Source organism: Benincasa hispida, chromosome 9 (genome assembly GCF_027475165.1).
Source record: "Benincasa hispida cultivar pf3 chromosome 9, pf3_genome.v1.1, whole genome shotgun sequence".
NCBI lineage: Eukaryota > Viridiplantae > Streptophyta > Magnoliopsida > Cucurbitales > Cucurbitaceae > Benincasa > Benincasa hispida.
In genome coordinates, this window is record NC_143486.1 from 98,370,298 (window position 1) to 98,396,981 (window position 26,684).

At 32.9% G+C, this 26,684-nt stretch overlaps 1 protein-coding gene and 1 pseudogene across 4 annotated transcripts; one reads left to right on the forward strand and one right to left on the reverse strand.

Moving 5' to 3' along the window:
* Positions 1–5,257: 5,257 nt before the first annotated feature.
* LOC120087143 (vanillin aminotransferase-like) lies at positions 5,258–12,063 on the forward strand (annotated as a pseudogene). Its single transcript, XR_016531814.1, has 19 exons — positions 5,258–5,498; positions 5,861–6,003; positions 6,159–6,243; positions 6,382–6,454; positions 7,435–7,532; positions 7,940–8,032; positions 8,435–8,507; positions 8,581–8,619; positions 8,708–8,796; positions 8,941–9,017; positions 9,104–9,178; positions 9,341–9,388; positions 9,464–9,547; positions 9,656–9,743; positions 9,920–9,998; positions 10,494–10,584; positions 10,666–10,744; positions 10,880–10,995; positions 11,759–12,063. The product of XR_016531814.1 is annotated as a vanillin aminotransferase-like (transcript).
* Positions 12,064–21,846: 9,783 nt separating this feature from the next.
* FRS2 (FAR1-related sequence 2) lies at positions 21,847–26,348 on the reverse strand. 3 transcript variants are annotated; one of them, XR_005484139.2, is made up of 9 exons: positions 25,983–26,309; positions 22,987–25,099; positions 22,858–22,893; positions 22,708–22,764; positions 22,562–22,636; positions 22,427–22,486; positions 22,266–22,340; positions 22,051–22,187; positions 21,847–21,912 (listed from the first exon to the last, which is right to left on the reverse strand). XR_005484139.2 is itself a non-coding variant. In XM_039042479.2 (8 exons), exons 2-8 carry the CDS (start codon positions 24,979–24,981, stop codon positions 22,128–22,130), a joined length of 2,358 nt encoding a protein of 785 aa, XP_038898407.1. In that variant the 5' UTR covers positions 24,982–25,043; positions 25,983–26,348; the 3' UTR covers positions 21,847–22,127. The 3 variants fall into 3 exon arrangements, 2 of the variants coding, with proteins under 2 accessions (XP_038898407.1, XP_038898406.1); XM_039042479.2 differs by having other exon boundaries at positions 21,847–22,187; positions 22,987–25,043; positions 25,983–26,348; XM_039042478.2 differs by having other exon boundaries at positions 21,847–22,187.
* Between the last annotated feature and the right edge of the window lie 336 nt (positions 26,349–26,684).

Genomic DNA, 26,684 nt, shown 5'->3' on the forward strand with positions numbered 1-26,684 from the left:
AAGTCATTAGTTGAGACATCCTTGAAACAAATGAGACACAATCCATCATAAACCAATCACATGGCATGACAATTTCTTTTTTTAGGACAAAACCACCATTGAGGTAAAAGAAGTTATCATTAATACATAGGTGAGCACCGAGGCCAACAACATCAATACATAGGCAATCCCTTGGTTTATGCTTGTCCCATCGCTAGTAGCAAGAGGTTGAGCTGGGGACAAAGATTGAGCATAAGCAAAGGAAAAAATAGCCAAAAGCAAAGCAATAGCAAATAAAATAAACCAATAATTGATGGAAACGTCCGGTTGCTATCAACTATTTCCTCTCGCAAGAGATTGCAGATAGAAAAATTTTTTTTTGTCACATGACAAATTGTGATTCAAAAAGATGGATAAACTCCAAAGTACATTAGTGCATTTTTTCAAAAGAGAACAAACATGATTATATACATACTTGAATCAATACATGATCAACAGACAAGACAATAATAACTAAGAGAACAACTTTTCAATCATGAGGAACTCAAAAATAGAGAGGAACGTCATTATATTTCAAACCATGACTTACATGTTTTCGTCTCTAAACTTCGAACCTTCAAAATATTCTATCTTGATCCCTCAACTTTCAAATATTTTGTTCTTCCATTCCTTAATCTAGTCATTCAAATAAGACATCAACAAAATCAAAACTTTAACAATTGAAAATCTAACCAACTATATGTTCTACATCCACCAATAAGATAGGTATTATGCTAGGATTTTGTTAAATAATTTATACAAAAATAAGGACAAGGAATAAAATGGTATTTTATACCAAATTTAGAGACTAAATTATAGAGTAAACATAAAAAAAAAATTAGGGACTTAAAGAATTTATTTAAACCATTTTAGACTAACTGAATTAGCATTAAAACAAATTTTTTAACTCCCTATGTTCCTCAAATCTGTACTATTATATCTTCAACAAAAGAGAGGATTATAAGTAATACAAATCGTTGGTTTATATTCTAATAAATAAAATACTTATTTCAAATATTTTATATTTGAAATAACTCATTTGTTTATATTCCAATATACTTAAAAATAAGCACTTCCTTAAAATATAAACGTTTAAAAGCATGTTTAAACCATCTTCAAAAACGTCCTTATAAAACTGATATATATATATATATATATATATATATATATATATATATATATATATATATCTTTCACACTCCTTAATATAAAGGGAAAAGAAAGAGAAATAAGGAAAGTATATTTTGGAAGGGCACAGTAATACATTTCTATTTTACTGAGAAATTTGAAATTTTGGAGATTTTCTATTTTAGTGTAATTTTGTATCTTTATCAAAGGGCAGAGTAATACATTTCTAATATAGATATTTTTTTAACTCTGGTAGATAATATAATTTTTTTTATAACAATCGATAAGATTACAAAAATAGTTCAAAGATTTTTTTTAACTCTGGTAGATAATATTTTTTTAAAAAAAATTAATGTTTGTAATGTTATTATATTACATATAACTTTTTCAAAGATTTTAAATGTCCTTTAATAAATTTGTGTATTTTTTCAAGATTTTATATCCTTTCATAAATATATATCTTTTTCAAAATCTTTAATAATCTCCGAATAAAGTAATATTTTTCAATGTATTATTTTTTTCAAATGTGTTTTTTTTACCTTAATAATTTTTAAAGGTATTCTAAAACCTTTGATAAAAGATAATATATTTTTCAAAAATTTCTAAAGTCCTTTGATAATTGTGTATCTCTTTCAAAGGTATTTAATAATCTTTGATATAAGTATATATTTTTCAAAGGTTTTTAAAGATCCTTCGATAAAGGATAGTATTTATTCCAAATGTTTATAACATCCTTCGATATATGTATATCATTTTGAAAGGTGTTTTAATAAATTTGATAAAAATTAGATATTTACCAAAAGTTTTTTCCACTGATAAATATATACCTTTTTTAAAGGTTTTTATTAAACTTCGATAAAAAAATACATATTTTTCAAATGTTTTCTAAGATCCTTCGATAAAGGATAGTATCTTCTCCAAAAGTATATAATATCCTTTGATAAATGTATATCAATTTCAAAGGTGTTTAAATAATTTTCGATAAAAGGTAGATATTTATCAACGGTTTTTTCAACACATTTGATAAATATATATCCTTTTCAAAGGTTTTTATTAACCTTCGACAAAAAGTACATATTTTTCAAATATTTTTATTTACCTTCGATAAAAGTACAAATTTTTCAAAGGTTTTTCTTAAACCTCTAATAAATATATATCTTTTTCTAAGATTTTTTATAACTTCTAATAAAAGATGGTCGAAATAGGTCAATTTTCTTGTAGTGAATATACTTATAATTTATTTCAAAATTTAAATAGTTGATATGAAATTTAAAACTATAAATAGAGAAAAATATATAAAAATATATAAATGAATAAAATTAAAATATAATGCAAATAAAGGTTGTGAATAAAATGGATATAAAAGTGAACCATCATAATTATTATTTCATGAAATAATTCTTTTATAATTCTTCAAAGCTAGTGACTTTAAGAGAGTGAAAAACAAATAAAAAAAAACAATTTTTATATAATTTTTAAAAATAAACCTCCTTATTTAAGGAGAATTTTTTAGATCAAAAGGTGGAAAAGTTTGTTGTTTATTTATTTATTTATTTTTATAAAACCTTCCGTTCCCATCAAAGCCTTTTTTTGTTTTTTATTGTATTTGATTTTAATTGTCTACAATAATCATTTGATATATGTGTTCTAAATTCTAAATAATACAATACCTAAATGAATAAAATAGAAGGTCATTCTATTTCATTAGTTTATGAAAGTTTAAAAATATTTTAACGTACTTGTAAATTTATGTCGTGGGAAACAAATATAAGAACAATTATATTATTGAATGAAAAATAGATAAAAGTGTGTATTCAGAGTTGAAAAAACAACGATACCGATAAATAGAGAAAAACAAATCAATGAATTTATTTACTTGACCTTTCATAATTAAATAAATCTCCATCTAGTTAAAATCCAATAAAAAATAATTTTAATGGTTAAGAATCTAAAAAAATGGATATAAATGAAATATTTAACCAAAAAAATCTAGGGTTAAACAAAAACATTAAATAAATTAATGATTTTTTGGACTGAGTACTGGGATAAAAAACTTCAACTTCCATGGCTAAAAATTTCATTAAAAAATAATAATTTTTTTTTTAAAAAAAATTGATGTTTGAAATAACAACATTAAATAAATTAATAATATAGCAAAAACTATAAATAAAGATGAACAAACATATGTCACAAAAACTCACAACCTAAATAAAGAACATTCACAAAATTGTATATCAAAATGTCATGATACCCTCTAAATTTCAGTTTAAATCCAAAGTTTAAGAATAGAATGATTTACCTATCTTTTATGTGTATAAATGAAAAGATAAAATAATTGTACCTTTTTAAGCATCAGAGCAAGAACTTCAGAGATTGCAAATAAATGAAAAGAAAAAATATTTGTATATTTTTAAGCATTAGAGCAAGAATTTTGGGATTACATAAATATCAATAAGAAGTAATATATCTTTGCAACCAAGATATAAAATAAAAATCTACAAACTATTATTATGAACAAATAATAAAAAAGTCATGGTATAAAAGAGAAAAAGCAATCAATTCTCAAACATGACCACTTATAAATATATCAAAGATTTAAACAAAATATAAAAGTTTAATATAAAAAAATTAATACTTATAAAAAATTTACATTTCAATAAATAAAAACTAGTCAAATCAAGCCACAAATCTAATCTTCATAACATGATCGCGAATTTCAAATGATTTGTTCATAGTGTATTTTTGTCTTAAAAAAAAAGATTAAATCCATGAAAATTCTCAATTCACACAAATTTAAGACCCGTGAAAATTTGTGGTGAAATTATGGAGTAAGAAAATTTGAATGAATCATGATAATGAATTAATGGTACGTAAATTTAATGGCCATCATCAAAATTTTCAAAATTATGAAACTAAATGAAATGAATACTGGGCTTTTAGAAATCTTAAACATCATTCTTGGGATCGATAACTTTTAATGAACAAATCACCGTGCAACAAATTAATTTTATGAAAGTTCTTGTTCATAAAAAGTTTCCATCATCGTATATAAAGAGTTAGTTATATTAAAAGGTTTTAAAATGGACGAATTGAAAGATTTTATAATGAAAGAGTACGAGGGTTATACAAAAATAATTATTTGAAGAGCAAGAACGGAGGGTTTAAAAAAATCTACGTGAAAAGCAATGAGGGAAATCAAAGGCAAAAGGGCAAAAAGGAAATTTTGGAAAGAAGGTAAAAATGATGAGTCAAAGTTTCTACCCGTTTTGTCCCTTTTAATATAGTGTAGATTATAACATTTAATATATATAGAGAGAAGATTATTGGCTAAGTTCTAACATGATATGACTTGTGCCCCCAAGCATAAAGTTGACTCGTGCCCCCAAGCATAAAGTTCCCATTTTCATTGTCAATATATTTGTGTCAACTAATTTTGGGGTTGTTTTTATTCGTAAGCTTTCGATAACGATTAGGTGCAACTTAAGCTACATCTATTCTTATACAGTCCCTTTCATATATATAGGATTTTTAATTAAAAAAAATTAATTTTTGACATAAAGAGTATTACATGACAAATGTTAGTTTGGTGCTTCCTATGTTGCATACTAGATGAGTGCAACAATTTTTCCTAAGTTTTCTATTTATTTTATTGGATTTGTACTCGTAAACCAAGATAATTGTTATTATTATGTTGTGTTTGAATTTATTCAAAATTTTTAAAACTTTAAACAACTTTATTAATAAAACTAATTGATTCTAAACAAATAATAACAATTTAAAAAACAAATGCTTGATATTCAAAAATAAGAGTCTAGAGAAATGATAGAAGAATAGAAAAAAAAAATAATAAAAAAAGTTTGAGAAAAGTTTTAAGGAGAGAGAAAAGGTAAATGTTGTAAAATACAAGAAAAAAATGAATCTCACCGAAATAAAATGAAATTACATTAGAATTAGAATGTGATTCTTAAATTTGAGATGATCATATTCTCCTGTTTATTCTTATTTATGATTTTAAAAAATGTCGTCATAATAAATCGAATACCACAATTTTTTTAATTCCGTAATTTCCATCCCTTACTAATAAATGCGACATAAATGAAAATTATCAATCTACACAAACTTCTCGAAAGAAGCCATTTTATTTGTTTAAGAACTAAATTTTCTTTCCCAAGAAAAAAAAAAAATTGAACTAAGTTCCCGCCAGAATTTCTTGGGGACGGAAACGGGTTCAGGTTTGTTCATCAGTTTCGTACGGTTCACTCTTTGCTTCCATAGCAGCTCCATTTTTATTGCTTCGCCTTGAACAAGAAATGGGATTCAATCATCTTCTTCGTATGATTATCAATCCAAAGGTTTCAGATCATCACTACCCTTTTCAAATTTGATCATCTTGCAATTTGCATCTTCTTCTGTTTTTTGATTGACCCATTATCTGTTTGTTTTGTTATCTCTTATCTTTCTCTCTTTGCGAGCTCTTAAACTTAACTGCTAATTACGTTGGAGTTTTCTAATGGTGGGTTGTTGTACTCTGTAGTTAGAGATTTTAACTTTTTTTGGCACAAGGGTTTTTTTTATTGGAGATACCATCTTGCTCAGGCAACTTATCTTCTTTTTATATGCTTTTAATCTGCCCTAAAACTATCAGTTCGTACTCCCTGGAATAAATGGAAGTTGTATTCATTCCAAATCATTATGACATCTTAAACATTTCCAGCTTGGTTCATGTGCAAAAGATGTTGCTGCTTTTAGAACTTCTTGTGAGCGGCTTATTCAAGTTCAATTACTTTCCAAGTCGTTTGGTACAGAAGCATCATTGCAAAAGGATAATTCGACTACTGTTTCAAGAAATGGTCGAAGGTAACTTGCAGTATCTGTGACAAGATTTTATGTTTCACAAACGCCTTCCTTTCGGAATCCTCTCAAATTCGCCTACGTGTATGTTCATCCATTTCAAAGCATTTTTAATTTGAAAATATATGCAATCTCACATATTTGACATCTGAAAATCCCAGTTTCAAAGGCCATGATATGCTTGATCCTTTCACTGCGGGTCGGTGGACTGCTGATTTGAATCCCTTGGTCATAGAGAAATCTGAGGTATAATACATGGTCATTTTTCAACATTATATCACCTGGCAATACCATTAGGATCCTCCTTCCCTACAGGATTTAGTCTTAATCAGTTATATCTTTTGAAAATATTGGTTTGGTTATGGTAATTTATCATGGCTGGAGGGTTCCTACGTTTACGACACCAACGGGAAGAAATATCTCGACTCCCTTGCTGGTTTATGGTGCACATCCTTAGGTAATCCTACTGCTTACTAATCTCAACTATTTATTGGTTTTTGATGTCTTGATACATTTCTCACAATATTTCCTACTAAGATGGCAAAGATTGCTTCTTTTTTTTTTTTTCTGTGTCGATCATATTTTTTAGCCCTCATTAGAAACCTAATCCAATGTTACTGTACGCAAGTATCGGAGGCACTGTCAAGCATATGGATCTGTTTCTTTAATAATAGTGTCATCCTCATCGTGTATGTGTTTTGTAACAATTTCTGCTATCACGTTGTGTTTGTTATTTCAAACAATTTGAAAAGACAGAACATGTTTGCAACTTAGTTGAACTCCAAATATATTTTAGTTCAATGCAGGCTCTATTTTTAGAACCATAAGTTCTCTGTATTTTAAGGTGCATTTGACATATCTGGGAGTGATTCTGAAATGGCTAAAATCACGTTTGTCTTTTACAAAGTCACCCGAAAAATGCTTTTAACCATTCAAAATCAGTTTTAATAGTACAAAAAAATGCATTTGGAAGTGTAAAATTAAACATTAAATTGATTTTGAGTGATTAAAAGTGTATTTCGAAGTGATTTTAATCAATTCAAAATCACTCTCAAACATGCATTTAGCTTTATTGGATAGAATTTAAGAGTTGGAGAATCTTGATTTTGTCCTTAATAAGTTGAAGGAGTCTACAAAAGCTTGCAGAGGCCAAATTTCCAGGCATGCTCTTGAAAGACATGGTGAATACAACATAGGACTATGAAATATGAATGCAACTTTAAGGACATATCTTGTTGAGGATTTCAGATGAAAAAATCAAGGGACCTCATGCTCTTTATAAGATAGATAGACTACTTCTCTGATTGCTAATTGATTTTGAGATGGAACTCCATGTAATCTAATATATCTGGAGACTAGTAGTCTTTGTGCCGTGGAAATATAACCAAGTTGCAAGTTGAATCTTTGAAGTTACTTATGAATATGGAAATTTTGCAGGGGGAAGTGAGTCTCGCCTTGTTGCTGCTGCAACCGTACAACTGAATACACTGCCATTTTACCATTCTTTTTGGAATCGCACAACAAAGCCTTCTCTGGTATTGTATTCCCTTCTCAGAATAAAGCTACTGAAATTTTTTACCATTAAATGTCATGAAATGAAAATTCAGTTATAAAAAAGCAACACAGTTTAGCAAGACTTAATCTTAAAAGGGGGGAAAAAAACTTGAGATGTTGTGAAATTGAATAACAAGTCATGCAACTACTGTTTAAACCGCTACCTTGCTATTCATCTTCTTGTATACACTGGAAAGATGGCTAAAGAATATTGCCGCAGTGACCATTACACTGACACAAGATGTATTTGTTGCAACCTCAGTGTAGCAAATTACTAACAGATACTTACCGTCATTGCAACAAATGAGTCCAAGAGATTCATTATCAAAAGATGTCAAAAACACAGGATCTTACTCTTTATTCTGTTTTATCTTGTTGTCTACTACAGGATCTTGCAAAAGAATTACTAGAAACTTTTACAGCAAGGGAAATGGGGAAGGTGTTCTTCTCAAATAGTGGATCAGAAGCAAATGATTCTCAGGTGCCTTGTTTGTACCTTTACATTGTTGTCGTGTCAGCAAGTTGTCTTTTCTGACTTATTGCTAATTCTATGCTTGAAATGGAAATGGTGAAGCTTCTTTGAAAAATTTCAGTTAAATTGGAAAATATGGTTCTTGTTTTACTTTCCATGAAAAATATAAGGGAAAAATGCACTTTTGATCCTCAAGTTTTGAGTCTAGTTTCTTTAGTCCATAGGTTTTGATTAGTGGATCAAAGCAAATGGTTCTCAAGTACCTTGTTTTCATTGGGTACCTAAGTTTCAAAATATTTTCTAATGGTAGGTTGTTGTACTTTGTAAGTAGAGATTTTAATTCTTTGGCTCAGAGATTTTCGGATTGGAGATGTCATCAAATGAATTAACATCATTTTCAAATTCATGTAGGTAAAACTGGTTTGGTATTACAATAATGCACTGGGGCGACCAAAAAAAAGAAAATAATCGCTCATTTGAAATCGTACGTTCAGTTTCCCGTTTTTCAAACATGCTCCATTCATTTTACTCATCCAAGTCTTGCTATCTTTGCTTAGGTACCATGGTTCCACACTTATGTCAGCCAGTCTTTCCGGGTACGAAGATAATAGATAATAATTTTTTTTTCAGGAAATTCTCCAAATACTTCAAAAAGTTTAAAAAACTGGGGAAATTTTATTGCAGTTTTCCAACTTTGCATAAAAAATTTGATCTTCCTGCTCCATTTGTACTGCACACAGACTGTCCTCACTACTGGCGCTATCATCTTCCTGGTTGTCATTGAACTGCTCTATTTTATTTATGTGTTGGTACACAGTTGTTATAATCACTTTTTTGATATTCATGAGTATCTGAACCAGATAACTTGACTATAGACAACTGCCTTTATAATGCTAAATGTGATAATGATAAGCCAGGTGAAACCGAGGAAGAGTTCTCGTCGAGATTAGCAAACAATTTAGAGAATCTTATTCTCACGGAAGGACCTGAGACAGTAATGTCATAGAAACCTCACTCAAATGTTCAAATATTTGACAAATGCAAATAATCTCTAGTATTCCTAACCTTTGTTTCTTTCAGATTGCTGCCTTTATTGCTGAACCTGTCATGGGAGCAGGTGGTGTGATATTTCCTCCTGCAACTTATTTTGATAAAGTAGGCTGCCACTTTCTTTACAAGTTTGAAAGTTCAAATGCTTATATGGACTTTCTTATTTAGATGCATAATCACGAGTGCTTCTAGAGTTCCAATTCTTTAAAATAAGAGAAAAGAAGAAAGAGTTGAAAATTATTTACTAGTTTTTAATGTCATCTGTAGATCCAAGCTGTGCTGAAGAAATATGAGATTCTTTTCATTGCAGATGAGGTAATATAATATTTCTAGCCTCCATACCTTTTCACTTCTGTTACCTACTGTCCTGTAATCTCTTCCCTGCCATAGATTATTTGTGCTTTTGGAAGGCTTGGGACGATGTTCGGATGTGATAAATACAATATCAAGCCAGACTTGGTATCAGTAGCTAAGGTGAAGAAGTTGGGCTAATTTGAAGAATTGAGACAGCTTGTTTAATGTTTTTAGCCTGAGAAGAAGATATTTCTATGTACTGCTTGTTTTTTGTGCTGAACTTGGCAGGCTCTTTCTTCTGCATATATGCCTATTAGTGCTGTTCTTGTTAGCGCTGAAGTTTCAGATGTCATACACTCTCAAAGCAATAAGCTTGGTATGTTTTTTTAGTACAATAATTGTGGGGATGGGAGATCGAATCTTCAACCTCTAGGGAAGAAGGCCATGTCAATTACCATTGAGCTAAATTTAGTTGGCAATAAGCTTGGTATGTTAGCTGTTGCACATGCAAAAATATTATTGAAAGAACAAACTGATTGTCTTTTCATTCAGGTACTTTCTCCCACGGATTTACATATTCTGGACATCCTGTTGCTTGTGCTGTGGCAATGGAAACGTTGAAGATCTACAAGTATGTTGTTTCTTGCCTGTACTGAAGATTTATTTTCTTTATCAAAGTGTTGGCAATCCTCAAGACCGGTTAAATTACAATTTCCGCCTCTATGGGTTGGAGAAAGTTAGAAATTAGTCCCTCTGATTTTAGAAGTTAGAATTTGGTCCTTAAGATTTGATAAAACCTCATAAATAATCCCCATGGTTTGATAAACCCTTGAATAGTCCCTACCATAGAGACTATTTGTGAGGATTTTATCCAACCATAGACAATTCTTACTTTCTACAACTTATAGGGATCAAATTTGTTATTAATCATTCAGTTACAACCATAAGAAAATTTTGTTGGTCGATCTCCAAGCTTATGAATGAATGATTAATTATTTATATCTTCTGACATACATATAGGTAACTTAAACGTTTTGATGTTCTATATTGTGCAATCAACGAAATTCTTATTCACTGTTTCTCATTAAAGAAATGATGTTCTATATTGTGCAATGCCCATTTGTAGAGAGAGAAATATTGTTGAGCAAGTAAAGAACATCTCCCCAAGGTTTCAAGATGGTATAAAAGCCTTCTCTAACAGTCCCATCATAGGAGAGGTACAGATCAAGTAATTGTTTCATTCTTGTTCGGTGTTGCGAAATGTTTGCTCGTGTCGACTTGTTTTGGTCCTTCTGCAGATAAGGGGGGAAGGATTGATCTTAGGCACAGAATTCACAGACAACAAATCTCCCCACAATCCATTTCCTTCTGAATGGGGTATCTTCCTTTCGTTGTTCAATTATCCTATCATGAACATAGAAACGATATGTTCAAACTTATAGATTTCTTAGAATATGAAAATTGAATATTGTCTGTAGGTTTGTTCTAACAAGTGTTCCATTATATGTGCAGGGATAGATTCATATTTTGGTGCAATTTGTAAGGAGCATGGAATGTTAGTACGTGTCGCCAAAGATAATATAATGATGAGTCCTCCCTTCATTATCTCAAATGAAGAAGTTGATGAGGTACAATACAGATTAATGCATCATCTTTCTTATGTTGCAAGAAGTCCTTGTATCAATTTGTTGTCTTTGATCAAAACATTCCAGGGGTAGAGAGTGATGAAGTTTGGAACTGACTTGGGAGGAATGGGTTAAGATAATCTGATCTAAATTGGTTGGTTTTAGGATAACAGGGCATCTATGTGAGCATTAATGGAGTCTGGTGGATGGATGACTAAAATTGGGAGAAAAAATGGAAGTTGACCTACTTTTTGAAAATGAGGTTTTTTTTGACCCATTTGTTGATGTCAAATTCGGATTGTGCTCACTCTCTTTTTTGCTCGCTCGCTCCTTTTCCTGTCTCATGCAAATCGCCCTCCTCTCTCTCTGCTTTCTCCGACCCACGCTGTCACTTTGCAACACAAACTGAATGGCTAGGAGAGATCGAAAGTGGCAAATGCAACTGGAGTTGGTCGTGTGGTCTTGCGAAGAAAAGCAAAATGAAGGTGAAGTCGTGCAGATGAAAAGAGGGAGAGAAACAAAAAAGAAGGAAAGAAAAAAAAAAAAAAAAATCGGGAAGAGGAAGATGAAGGAAGAGGGAAAAAGAAATTAAGGGTAGTTTGTAAAATACGATGATATAAGTTAGAGGTCAAAATTCTTAAGTTTTAAAATGCGGAGGAAGAATCATTTTGAACTTCGGGATTGGGTCTTTTATATAGTTATCTTGCATTAACGAGTATGATATGAATCGTATTGTTGCAATCTTGAAAATGTTATTATTTTTCAGCTTATAAGCATCTATGGAAAAGCATTGAAGGGTACTGAAGAGAGGGTGAAGGAACTCAAAACTCAACAGAAGTAGTCGAACCAATCGAGTCTACTAATCAATAATGCTGAAAAGTTTGTTTAGATGAATGTAAAGCTGAGAGTTCTATTTCATTGTTTGCTCCAATTGTTTATAAATAAGAATAAACGCAAGATACCGTATTGGAGCTAATATAGTAGTGTGTAGACTATCTCAGCTTTAATTATCTATTTCTTGAAACATCATTTCTGAAGGTTTCAACTAAATATATAAGCATAGATTTCTCATATTGGTCATTGGATCAATGTTAATCTTCAAAAGTCTAATGATTCACTACACATTTGGTTGTGCATCTCCCATGCAAAGTGGTATTGAAAAAAACACATTTACAGGTGTAACTCAAATGCATATCGTTATATATATATATATAATAATAATTATTTTTTTTTTTGAGAAAAACTTGGACTTCTAACATTTGAGGTTAAATACAAATATGATTGTTGAATGAGAAATTTTAGATCAATCACAAGACGTCACGTCATTTAATAAATTAATGACGAAATTCCAAATTATTAAATTTGCGCTCAATTAGGAGTTGACATATATCCTGAATTGAAATTGAAGACAAATTTTGATGACACCACGTGATTTTATCATGACTGTTAAATTGGATAAAATTAACTTGGTCCAATTTAATATTATTATTATTTGGATTAAAGTCTCTAAACCCAAAAATATGTTGAATTGGACTCAAATGTCAAATCAAATCCAGATCCAACTAATTGGGCCCAATAGTAGGCCCATGGGTTAACCAAGTCCAAGCTCATGAAGCCCACCTGAGAACTCTATAAATAGAGAAGTTCTCTCCATTTGTTGAGGGTCAACAATTCTATACTCTAGAGAGCTTATAGGAGAATTCTCTACAATCAGAAGACTCCTTGACTCCTGAAGTGAAAACTGAAGTCCTTTGAAGATACACGTATTCTGAAGACTGAAGTCCTTTGAAGATACAAACATTCTGAAGACTGAAGTCCTTTGAAGATACAAGCATTCTGATCACGCTTCAAGACTGAAGTTCTTTGAAGATACAAGTATTCTGAAGACTGAAGTCCTTTAAAGATACAAACAATTCTACATTCAGAGAGCCTAGAGAGAATTCATCAACAAGCAAACAACTCCCAAGACTCATAAAGCTGCACTCCTAGAAGACGGAAGACCCTTGGAGGCACAAACACTCTTCCAAGACTTCTACTTCAAGAACGTTTGGTGCTTTTCTTCTTCAAGTCAAGCACATCCACCAAACCAAGAGAGAATCAGAGGATCAAGCACTAGAGATCGAACCACATCACATCAAATTAACATCAACACCAACTTAAGTTTAACTCCACAAAATAAGTTTTTCTAGAAGCCTCATGTGAACACTAATCCTCCAAGAAGATCAACAAGCCCAAAGGCCGATCGTCCAAGAAGATCATCAAGTCCAAAGGTCGATCATCGAAGAAGATCATCAAGCCCAAAGGTCGATCATCGAAGAAGATCAATAAGCCCAAAGGCTGATCGTCGAAGAAGATCAATAACTCTAAAGGCCGAAATTCCAAGAAGATCATCAAGCCCAAAGGCCCATCATTGAAGAAGATCAACAAGCCCAAAGGCCGATCATCGAAGAAGATAAAAAGGCCCAAAGCTGATCATCGAAGAAGATCAATAAGCCTAAAGGCCGATCGTCCAAGAAGATCAACAAGCCCAAAGGTCGATCATTCAAGAAGATCAACCAACTTAAAGACTATAATTTATTTTGAAAGCATCAAAATAATATGTATTAAAGATTGTATTCACTTTTCATAAAATTAATACAAATACAAAGTTCAAGTTCCACGAAATAAATTTCTCTTGAAATCTCGTGCGAACAAATTGGCACGCCCCGTGGGACCTCTCTATCTTTCATCTCTCTCGTCATCCGAGTCAAAAAATCTACAAATGACACCAAAGAAAGCTCCATCCAAAGCTACCGTCGCAAGAAATACTTATATAAGCTCTATCACCACGGAGAAAATCTGGGATCAGCTGATGGAATTTCCTAAAGATGGGTTCGTCATCAGAGAAAATCCCTTGTTTGAAAACTATGCTTCTGCTACTGATCTATCAGAGAAAGAATCACATTTTGATGTAATGTCTGTCATAATGACTGACGTAACAACTAAGTCGGCCATGGCAGAGATGGAGATAAAGATAAATCTCTTAATGAAGGTTGTAAAGGAGCGAGATCGTGAAATCGCTACTTTAAAAGATCAGATACAGGATCGAGATATTGCTGAGTCAAGTCAATCTCCAGCTACAAAAGCCAATGACAAAGGAAAGATTGTCTTGCAGGAAAGTCAGCCGCCAGAATCCACCTCTGTTGCCTCCTTGTCAGTTCAACAGCTCCAGGATATGATCATAAACTCCATAAGAACTCAGTACGGAGGACGTCGCAAACATCCTTTATGTACTCCAAGTCATACACCAAGATAATCGACAACCTGAGAATGCCAACTGAGTATCAACCTCCAAAGTTCCAGCAGTTCAATGGAAAGGACAATCCAAAACAACATGTTGCACACTTCATTGAAACCGTGAAAATGCAGGAATCAGAGGAGACTAGCTAGTCAAGTAGTTCGTCCGTACCTTAAAAGGAAATGCTTTTGATTGGTATACTGATTTGGAGTCAGAAGTGATTGCAGTTGGGAACAACTAGAAAGGGATTTCCTGAACCGCTTCTACAGTACAAGGCGCATTGTTAGCATGATGAAGTTGATGAACATCAGACAGTGGAAAGGAGTGACAGTCATCGATTATATCAATCAATGGAGAGCTTTGAGGAGCTGGCAACACACGTTCATAATATGGAGTTGAGCATCGCCAATAGGGGAACTAAAGATTTCCTAGTCCCTGAAGGGAGAAAATACAAGAATGGAGCCAAGGGCACTGAAAAGATCGTGGATAGTGCCATAAAAGAATCTATGGTCGTTCATGTGACCCTGCTGAAATTTCCCTCCAAATGAAAACAAACAAAATTTGAAAGAAGGCACAATGAGGGCGAGAAACGTCGTCCAACTCTTAAAGAAAGACAAAAGAAGGTTTATCCATTCCCTGACTCTGATGTGGCAGATATGTTGGAGCAGCTACTAGAGAAGCAACTTATTTAACTATCGGAATACAAGCGGCTAGAACAAAAAGGAAAAATAGATGATCCTAACTACTGCAAGTATCATCGGGTCGTTGGTCACCTAGTTGAAGGAACGAATTCTGAAGTTGGCTCGTGAAAAGAAGATTGAGCTAGATTTGGATGAAGTAGTTCAGACAAATCACGCTACAGTAGCGGCGACTTCAAATGTTCCAACACTGTCTGTGTCCCATGCTCAAAGATAAAGCTTGATCTAGTTCGAAGCCTTCGAGCCTATAATTGTTTGGTTCCAGCAAGAAGTTCAAACAGCAAATTCCAAAAAGAAAGATGAGCTCGTTGAAGATGACAACGAAGGGTAGATAGTTGTGACTCGTCGAAAAAGAAGACAATCAAACTCCACCCAAAAAGAGTTGCGTTCCTGTCGAAGCTATAAAAGAAGGAACAAAACTCATAAAAAGAAAGGCAAAAAAATGACACAAAAGCCTAAGCCTGCTAAAAAAGAAGACAAAAACTTTCCTCAATTCCAACGGCCGGCAACTTCGGCAGAATTTCTCCCAATAAGCTTTCTCAATAATCATCCAAAGAAAGTATCGAAAGTTATTGCATGTCACACTATCGGCATAGTGGAAGTCAACAATAATCATATAACTATCGAAGAAGTCAACGACTCAGAAGAAATGAAGCAAAGAACTTCTGTCTTCGATCGTATTAAGCCTTCAAGTGCTCGATCTTCAGTCTTTTAAAGATTGAGTATGGCCATGGTAGGAGAAGAAGACCAATGTCCAACAACTACTTCTACTCAAACTTCAGCCTTCAAAAGACTAAGTATATCCACATCAAAGAAAGATCGACCTTCAGAATCTGCTTTTGGTTGTCTCAAGACAACAAGCGATCAACATAAAAGAAGGATGAAAATCTTGAAGGCGTTGTCATTCCATGAAGAAAACAACAACGAAAAGATTCACAGTCGTGTCCTTTCACGCATGAAGAGGAAATTTTCTGTTGACATAAGTACAGAAGGTTCCTTGATAGTGAAGCCAAAACTCATCATATTGACGAATCCTACAAATGAAGAGGGTGAACAAAACCATGATGAAATAAGAGCTTTTGAAGTTTAAATGAAGAAGCTCCTCATCGCAAGAACCTAAACTGCATGATGCTCCTGGCCCCCATGAGCTTAAAATGTGAACGGCCCAAAAAAAAAAAAACATTTGTACGAATTACGTTACGACTTGATCCCTGTCATTATAAAGGGTACGTAGGAAACTTAGAGAAATTTAAGTTCAGTTGCACATAAAAAAAAACATTCTCGTAGGAAACTTAGAGAAATTTAAGTTCAGTTGCACATAAAAAAAAACATTCTTTTTGAACTACATTATGACTTGATCCCTATCATTATGAAGGGTACGTAGGCAGCTTGAAAGAAACTTCAAGTTCAATCCAGTAAAAAAAAACTTGAACTACGTCATGATTTGATTCCTTTCTTTAAGAGGTACGAAGGCAACTTAAAGAAATTTAAGTTTAGTCCATTAGAAAGGGTACCACAACCACCTAAGTATGATACTACAAGATTGATGTTGATCATCCTCGTAAAAGAATGACACTAGAGATGTTCATCCCTATTGGGGGCAACACAACGGATTGAAGAAGTTCATCCCTCGTAAGGAGCTAGCACAGTAAATAAAAGGCACACACTTGGAATGCACTTCGCTTCCTCTTCGAAATCAAACTTGGATGCTCTTCCATCTTCAAGTTCAGAGGTTTCATCGATGCTTCATCTTCATGCTCAAGTCTGGAGGCTTTGCAATACCATCTTCATGCTCAAAGTCGCGAAGTCGAGCTCAATGTGAAGATTCATTGATGCTTCGTCAAACTCAAGTGCAGAGGATTCGTTGATATTTCAAACTCAAATGCAGAGGATTCATCGATTCTTCAAGCTCAAATGCGGAGGATTCGTCGATATTTCAAACTCAAATGCAAAGGATTCACTGATTCTTCAAGCTCAAGTGCAGAGGATTCGTCGATGCTTCGTCAAACTCAAATGCGGAAGATTGGCCGATGCTTTGTCAAACTTAAACGCGAAGGTCTCGTCGATCTTCTCCATCTTCAAGTTCAGAGGCTCCATCGATGTTGTTCCATTTTCAAGTTCAAGATCGGCGTGCATGACCGTACTTCCATCTTCAAGTTTAAGATTGGTGTGCATGAGTCCACTTCCATCTTCATGTTCAAGGTCAGTGTGCATGGCTCCGCTTTATCTTCAAATTCAAGGTGACGTGTCTGGCTTCGCTCCATCTTCAAGTTCAAGATCAGTGTATAGGGCCCGCTTCCATCTTCAAGTTCAAGATCGGTGTGTATGACTTTGTTTCCATCTTCAAGTTCAAGATCAGTGTGTATGACTCTACTTCCATCTTCAAGTTCAAGGTCGATGTGCGTGACTCCGCTCCATCTTCAAGTTCAAGGTTGGTGTGCATGGCTTTACTCCATCTTCAAGTTCAAGGTTGGTGTGCATGGCTCTGCTCCATCTTCAAGTTCAAGGTCGGTGTGCATGGCTCGACTCCATCTTCAAGTTCATGGTCGGTGTGCATGGCTCGACTCCATCTTCAAGTTTATGGTCGGTATGCATGGTTCTACTCCATCTTCAAGTTCATGGTCAATGTGCATGGCCCATTTCCAAACTGATGGCACAGCTTCGCTTCATCTCCAAAGTCTGGCGTGGCTCGCTTCATCTCTATAGTTTGACGTGGCTCGCTTCATCTCCATCTCCAAGTCTGACGTGGCTTCGCTTCATCTCCATAGTCTGACGTGGCTTCGCTTCATCTCCAAAAGTCAAGGGCAGCTTCGCTTCATCTCCAAAATTCAAGTGCGGCTTCGTTTCATCTCCAAAATTCAAGTGCGACTTCGCTTCATCTCCAAAATTCAAGTGCGACTTCGGTTGGAAGAAAAAAAAAAGTTAAAAAAAAAAAAGAAAAGAAAAACGAAAGAACGAAAAAAAAAGGAAAATTGAAAGGAAAATAATAAGAAAAAATGGTGAAAAAAGAAAGAAAGAAAGAAAGAAAAGATTAAAAAAAAAAGAAAAAAAAAAAGAAGAAAGAAAACATGGGAAGAAGAAGAAAAATGAGATAAAGGAAAGTGTAGAAGAAGATGGATAAGAATAATGAAGGGTTTGGGTCCTGTTTATATAGTTCCCTAACAAATTAGGATATCCAAATCAAATAAACATTTGATTCAAAATATTATATTTTTTTATTATATTTCTTAATTTGATTCTATCCTAATTTCATATTAAAATAAAAAAATTAAATTAAACAATTTCCTATCTAATTTGATTTTATTAGATTTTATCCTCAAATTTATCTTCAACTAAGATTTGGATATATTCCAAATTTTATTCAAAATCAAATTTAAATTGTGGATAAAATCACAAATTAAAATCTGTAAAAAAAAATCCTAAATTAAAATTTGAGCATATTCCAAATTTTATCCCAAATCTAAATCATCAGACTTCTATCCTCAAGCCAAATTTTTAAGAAAATCTCAAATTAAATTTATCCCAAATCTAATTATTAAGGATAAAATCTCAATTTAAATTTGGACATCTTCCAAATTTTATATCAAATTCATCTAAATTTAGGTTATCTCTATTTCCAAATCAAGTGGGAAAGATGTAAAATTCATCCAAATTAAAATTTGGCCATATTCCAAATTCAAGTATCTATTGAGTTTTTATCTTCAATCAAAATAAATTGCGGATAAGAAAAAAAATCTCAATTGATCTTTTATTAAAATTTGGGCATATCCAAAATTTTATCTTAAATCCAAATCAAATTGAGGTAAAATCTCAAATTAAAATTTGGAAAAATTTGACCATATTTCAAATTTTATTCCAAATTCAAGTTGTCTAGTCTTGAGATTTTTTTTAATCTTCAATCGAAATAAATTGTGAATAAGAAAAAAAATTTCAATTGATCTTTTTTTAAAATATGGGCATATCCCAAATTATATCTTAAATCCAAATCAAATTAAATTGGGACGAAGTTTTTTTTTTTTTTTTTTTTTTTTTTTTTTTTTTTGTAAATTTGGCGATATTCCAAATTTTATCCCAAATTCAAGTTAAACTTATGTACTAAATTCATAGTTTGACTGACACATCAATTGAGGTCAAATTCAAAAACAAATATATTTGAATTTTGATTTCAACTTTATATTTTTCGAGATTTATCCACTCATATATGTGCATAAATCTCGCACATATATGGGTGGATAAATCTCGAGAGGGAACATTTGTTGAATGAGAAATTTTGGACCAATCACAAGTTCGCACGTCATTGACGAAATTCCAAATTATTAAATTTGCGCTCAATTAGGAATTGACAAATATCTTGAATGAAGTTGAAGACAAATTTTAATGACGCTACGTGATTTCATCATGACCATTGAATTGGATAAAATTAACTTGGTCCAATTTAATATTATTATTATTTGGGTTAAAGTCTCTAAACCCAAAAATATATTGAATCACCTGAGAACTCTATAAATAGAGAAGTTCTCTCATTTGTTGGGGTCAGTAATTCTATACTCCGGAGAGCTTATAGGGGAATTTTCTACAATCAGAAGACTCCTTGACTCCTGAAGTTGATCAGGTCCGAATACTGAAATCCTTTGAAGATACAAGCATTTTGAAGACTGAAGTCCTTTGAAGATACAAGCATTCTGAAGGCTGAAGTCCTTTGAAGATACAAACATTCTGAAGTTCAAGCATTCTGAAAACTGAAGTCCTTTGAAGATACAAGTAATTCTACATTCAGAGAGCCTAGAGAAAATTCATCAACAAGCAGAAAACTCCCAAGACTCCTAAAGCTGCACTCCTAGAAGACGAAAGACTCTTGAAGATACAAACACTCTTCCAAGACTTCTACTTCAAGAACGTTTGGTGTTTTTCTTCTTCAAGTCAAGCACATCCATCAAACCGAGAGAGAATCAGAGGATCAAACACTAGATATCGAACCACATCACATCAAATTAACATCAACTCCACGAAACAAGTTTCTCTAGAAGCCTCGTGTCATCAACCCCAAAGGCCGATCGTCCAAGAAGATCATCAAGCCCAAAGGTCGATCATCCAAGAAGAACATCAAGATCAAAGGTCGATCAAAAAGATCAACAAGCCCAAAGGCCGATCGTCAAAGAAGATCAACAAGCCCAAAGGTCTATCATCGAAGAAGATCAACAAGCCCAAAGGCCGATCATCGAGGAGAAGATCAACAAACCCAAAGACCGATCATCGAAGAAGATCAAAAAGCCTAAGGAAGAAGATCAACAAGCCCAAAGGTCGATCATTCAAGAAGATCAACCAACTTGAAGACTATTGTTTATTTTCAAAGCATCAAAATAATGTATTAGAGACTGTATTCACTTTTCATAAAATTAATACAAATACAAAGTTCAAGTTCCATTCAAATCTCGTGGGAACAATGATTAGTTAGTTTTTTTTTTTTTTTTTTTTTTGTAAGATTTTTTGTAAGATGGAATAATATTTTATATTCTATTTTCTTTTAGAGGTAAACATTAAGGTTTTGTGTGGTAACCATTTAATTTTTGTTTGTTTTTTATTTATGAAAATTAAGTTTATATAAACACAACTTCTACTTTCAAATTTTTTTCTTTGTTATTTACTTCTCACCAATGGTTTAAAAAACCAAGTCAAAATTTGGAAATAAAAAAAAAAAAAAAAAAGCTTTGAAAAACTTGTTTTTATATTTGAAATTTGATTGAGAATTCAACCATGGTACTTAAGAAAAATGCATATCATTGTTAGAAATAAAGAGGAAAGAAGCTTAATTTTTAAAAACCAAAAACAAAAAAGGAAATGGTTACCATGAAGAAATTAAAATTTTAAATTTGTGTACAATAGATTTGTGAATTTTAGAAATATTAAATAAATAAATGAACCATAAGAAACAAAAATTGAAAGTTTAAAAACCCAAATGGACATAATAGCTCAACTAACATACAATATGTGTTCGCGACCAACAGGTTTGTAGTTTGAATCTTCCACGCCTATTGTATTAAAAAAAATACTTAAAATTTATTAAACACAAAATCACAAGTCTAAAAAAATCTATTAAACACAAAATTCAAAGTTAGAGACTAATTAGACATTTTTTAAAGTTTAAAAATCTATTTAATACAAACTTAAACTTTTATTTTTTTTATTTTTTTTATTTTTTAGAAAAAACTGAATAAACGGAAAAATAAGCATGAAGATAATACCTGATCATACTCTTGAAATAGTTAGCCATATTACTAGTAAACAACTTGCAAACCATCATTTCTCTCAAAATAAAACACTAGGTACTGATCCAATGAAATCTAAAAAACAGTTCTAAGAAACTTCCACGTTGTTTAAAATCGTTAAAAAGTTTCGTTAATAACCATTTCGCCTTCTTTTTTCTAAAAACTATTTCGCCTTTTGTTTTCTAAAAATTATGCTTGTTTCTTAACACGATAGATTTTTCACATTCCTTAAAAACACATTTTAATTCTAAATCAAATTTCAAAATATAATATTTAAAAACTATCCATTTTTTAGTTATAAAAAATTAGCTTAGTTTTTTAAAAAGTAGCTAAGAATGCAGTCCTTTGCTTATAAACTTCATTTTTAAAAACACAAAACTAAAAGAAAAATCAAAATGGTCTCGATTTTTTTTTTATTTTTTATTTTTAAATGAGGAAAGAAAATAAAAGAGAAAAAACCTAGCTTATTCAATCAAAAATCTTGTTTAAGAAGCTTAGAAGGAAACTACTTTTAAAAAGTCATCTATTTTGTAAACTAAAAAACTAAAAGAAAAAGATAGCAGAAAAACATATAGTTCGTAGCTAATATTGATGTCAAACTCTAAAATCACAGTTTCTTAAAAGATTATGGATATTTACTTCATTAAGAGTAGCTCTGTGACAAGGAAAAATGCTTTGCCTGCACAAGGAATATAACATTGGTCTTGTTAGTGCCTGGAACATACTCTTACAAAGAAGAACTAGAACATAAGACCAAACTGAGTGGAAGAATACAAGAACAAAACATGAATTGACGTTTAGATCATGCCCACAAAACCTTTTACTACAACTGCCAACTGGTTTTATGTATGTTAAGGTTGTCCTTGTTCTTGTTTCTGCTATCCAGACAGGCGCCTATCTTGAATATGTCCGGTTGTTAATGTGAGTTTGTGTCAAGGCATCATCAGGTTGTTCCTACAACAAGAATTACATCCTCGCAAAATGAGAATCCGAAATGTAATCATTAAGAAACACACATAACTGAATGCATACCACATCTTGCAGATTATCCTCGACATCAAAACGCCCTTGTGCACCTAGTTCCCTCAAATTAAGCTGTCCTTGGGACTGAAGAAAAATAAATATATCAAGTCCATGTATTGAACCAAGTTGCATAATGATCTAGCATTGATTATTGAATCAAAGACCAGTACCTGCATAGTTTGTCTGTTGCTATATGGACCAACATGAGCTACAATCGAAGGAGAATGATCCTGAAAAATTAGAGAGTCAAACTGTGGTTTTTATTTCTTCAAGAACATTATGATCCTAAGTATCATCAAGCATACCAAATTTTGCATAGCCTGATGACTATAATAACCTTCAGGTCCATCACAAAAAGGAGAGTTTGTGCTCGACTGACCCTGTAAAGCATAGCATTTGAGAATTTAAATCAAAATAATAGAACATATGTACTTCAAAGATGTCATCGTACTGATCCTGGCAGGGAGCCATGGAAACAATCAAGTGCAGCGGCTCTCGGATCCACTTCCTGCACGAATGTATGGGTACGAGATTGTAAGAATAATACTATTTTCAATTGACAGCAGTTTGCACCATCTCTAGCAGACTGCATAGTACATACCATCTCCAACGATTTGTACCTTGCCTGCTTGGTCACCTGAAAGGTAGAATCAGGAGTTCATACAGATTTTTAGTACAGAATACTAATATTTTTTTAACCACACGAGATTAGACAATGTTCTTGACTCACCTTGCCTTTTTTACTCATTTTTCTTTTCACAGACGACTTGGTCATATATTCACCGTGATTATCTTCTTCCTCGTCAATAAAACCAACAGAGACCAAGGTATTTGTTTCTGCAAAGCTCTTGGTAGAATTGTTTACAAAAACACATTGTTTCAGTACTTCCTCTAAAGCTTCAGTTGCAATATCATAGGTTTCTTGAGATAAAGAGCCTAGTTCACCCAGTTTAATGGCATGTTTGCAGAGGTTGTTGAAACGCTGCACTCGGTAATGAAGTCGGTTTGATGATTCACTTAACCTGACCTTTGCACTTCTTGTCCAACGTTTCAAAATATATTTGTGTGGGATGCTAGTTAATCCAGAAATCTGAAGAACAAGGATAGTATGTCTGCAAAGGATGCCTCTGTACTCAAAAGAACGGCATAAACAACATATATCCAATTCTGTTTTATTCCAAGCTACCAGGTAGTCCTGGTGCTCTTCCAGATCATGAATATGGTACGTTACAGTAACTCCATCTTCTGTCTGTTTATGCACTTGACACGAAGCTGCTCCCAATATCTGTAACTGGAATTTCTTAAACATTGTGGTTGTGTAGATCGTGGCCATTTGTTTCTCAAAAGGAGAGAGCAACTTTAAGACAGGTTCTTGGTGCAGAGTTTCAAAATCAGCATTAGCTTCCAACTCAAGCATGTCTTTGAAAAATATCTCGGAATGTTTAATGAACTCCTTGAATGAAGTTTCTTTACATATATACTTGTCAAAAAATGAGGTCACACTCCCTGATCGTTCAATTGTAGACATTCCAGCCAAAAAATAATTCTTAACATACGTTGGCACCCATTTCTTACGATCATCAAACAGTAACTGAAGCCATTCGTCCTCCCTTATTTGAAATTTGTCTACCATTTCCCACCATCTCTTTTCAAATTCTTTATCCATCCAAGATCTATAAATGCACTTATTGAGGGTTTCCATTAAACCGTCGTTCTGATTTATAATCCTTCCTAGTTTTTCAGGAACTCTTCTCAATATATGCCATAAAGAGAAAAGGTGGAGTGTATTGGGAAATACATCAGCAACAGATTCTTTCAAAGATAGTTCTTGATCAGTTAAGACCACTCTGGGAGCTGGCCCACCCACTGCTTTGAGCCATGTCTTCATTAACCAAATAAAACTTGAAGTAGCCATATCACCAATCAGTGCACCTCCAAACAAGATATACTGAAAATGATGATTAACTCCAACAATAGGAACAAAAGGAACTTTGTATCCGTTAGTTATGTAGTAAGTATCAAACAAGATTACATCACTGAAATTCTGGTAATCGTGCCTTGCTTTTGCATCCACCCACAAAACATTTCTCAATTGTTTTTCTTGGTTGAAATTTACGGCATAGAAGAAATTCGGATTTGCTTCCTGCATATGCATAAAATATTCAAGCATTAATAGGACATCTCCCTCATCTAAAGCCAATTGCAGACCTTTTTTCTCAGAAACAGCAATATCCGGTTTTTTATTTCTTTCCTTTAAAGCATGATGGAAATCATCAGGACAAATCTCATGGTTATGCTCTCTTATAAAGCCATGTACAAACCATTTTCCATCTTCCCTCTTCTTAATATGCATGCTAGCATTGCAACCTGTCTTCATACATGGTCTAGGGTTGACAGTCGTACTAGACTCTCGCTTGCTTCCAAATCTAGAGCATGCAATTTTAATGTCAATGAACTTTCCAGATTTCTTTGAGCGCCTACTTGCTTTTATGGTGATGCTAAATCCCACAGATCTAGCATATTCTCTATAAAATGAATATGCTTCTTCCTTCGACTCAAACTCCAAACCAATTTTTGGTTCAAAAGGACCCATTCTAACGTCTGTTTCAACATTAATGATATCCATCTGATCCTCATCACTACTTTTGGCATTTGGCACAGACATTTCCTCACGGTGCTGAGAATTTGCATACTTTCCCTGACCATTTGCCTGACCCCCATCCATGCCATCATTTTTACTCTGAATGATGTCTAACCTTTCTTGATCACTGGAGGGCAACTCAAGATCTATATCCATGAGCAAAATATAATATTCAACATAAATATTGTTCTACGAAAGGTCCCTGAGAATTCACAAGGAACAGGTTCTGTAGGTATCAAATTTTTTAGGAAGCAGAAAAAAGTTACATTGTGATATACATCTTACTTATTGTTCCACCATTTTATATCCGGGAAGTTGAGTTAGATATTTCCTAGCATATATTCAACGTTCAACACATTTAATGAATAAAGTTCTGAATGTACTACGAGACTGTAGATCTGTCGATGGATAGAAAATATGGGTATCGATTATCCAGATGCAGTCTCATAGCTTAATAAGTAGAAACTGGCTCACACATCCATGTTTATCTTTTTAAAAGAAAATTGTTACTACCATCTTTGTAGACAATGTTTCCATATCCAAAAGAAGCAGAATCTTTCGTGGAAGCCTTAACCCTTTACTTACTTAAAAAGAGCTAATTTACTAAGAAAAATGTGAAGACTCTCAATGGCAAGAAGAGTAAACATCTCTCGATCCATGTTCACCTACTCTCAGATTCTCACAAATCTTATAATCCACAGCCATGGTGGTTAATAATGTCAGTGTTAGCTATAAGGTGAGAATAAACCAATTAAGCACTCATTCAGACTTCATATGATGCTGATACAGCTGAAGAATTGCCCAATTTTTAATGTCCATATCCCCCACCCTCCAATTCCCAATCACTAATTTTTAGTTTCGAATCTACAACACATACTTCTAAAAACTTCAATTGCACCTAGTCCAACAGCAAGAACACGTGAAATCAAGAAGTAGATATAAAGAAGCACATCGAAAGGTCAAAAGAAAACGAAATGCCCCAGCTTAATGGGCTTCAATTTACATACTGAAGTCTCAGTTGAAGACAAGAATGCAAGAACCTGAAGAGAAATGAAATTCCCAACTCAATTAATTGAATTAATTACCTCGAAACACGGCCGGAGGGCGAGACCAGGTGATGCAGCTCTGCGGAAATTAAAACGAACTAACCAAAGAAGAATAATCGACGGAAGATATCATTGATGTTGAGGCTCATTTCGAACTTCGAAGCTCATTTAATGAAATGGAAACTAGCTTTTGCCTCTTTCCTCTTTTTCTATCACTACATTTCGCCGGACTTTCATCCCTTTTCGCCGGAAAGACGAACGGAGTGATGATCCAGGCTATCGCCGAAAGACCTCGATTTGAGTCGGCTGAAGAAGAAACAGAGGTAAGTTAGATTACAAGTTTGGTAAATTATACAAATCATTGATACAAAATATTGTACGTTGCATAAAAAAATGGTGATTTTCAACGATAGAAAAACAAAGGAAATATTTATACAAATAGCAAAATTTATTGTTTGATGGAGAGCTTATAGAATCTCAATATCTATCATTACTAGAAATTGTAGACACAAATCTATCAATATTTATCATGATTTTTTTTTCTATTTTTATGAATAGTTTGACATTTTTTCTATTGATGAAAATTTTCCAAAAATACCCTTCAAAAATATCATTAAACTTCTAAGAGATATTCAAAAATACCTTTATCATCCGTGTTTGTGTAAAAAATATCCTTGAACTTTCAAAATTTTCAAAAATACCTTTAAATTTAAAAAAAAAAAAAATTTACTATTTGTATAT

What these genes read in the sequence shown, in the direction of transcription:
- FRS2 (XM_039042478.2), bottom strand. Translation starts at nt 25,053, where the DNA reads ATGGATATAGATCTTGAGTTGCCCTCCAGTGATCAAGAAAGGTTAGAC. An exon ending in AAATGAGTAAAAAAGGCAAG is followed by an intron (nt 22,894 to 22,986) that starts GTGAGTCAAGAA and finishes TCTACCTTTCAG; the next exon opens with GTGACCAAGCAGGCAAGGTA. An exon ending in ATGGCTCCCTGCCAGGATCA is followed by an intron (nt 22,637 to 22,707) that starts GTACGATGACAT and finishes TATGCTTTACAG; the next exon opens with GGTCAGTCGAGCACAAACTC.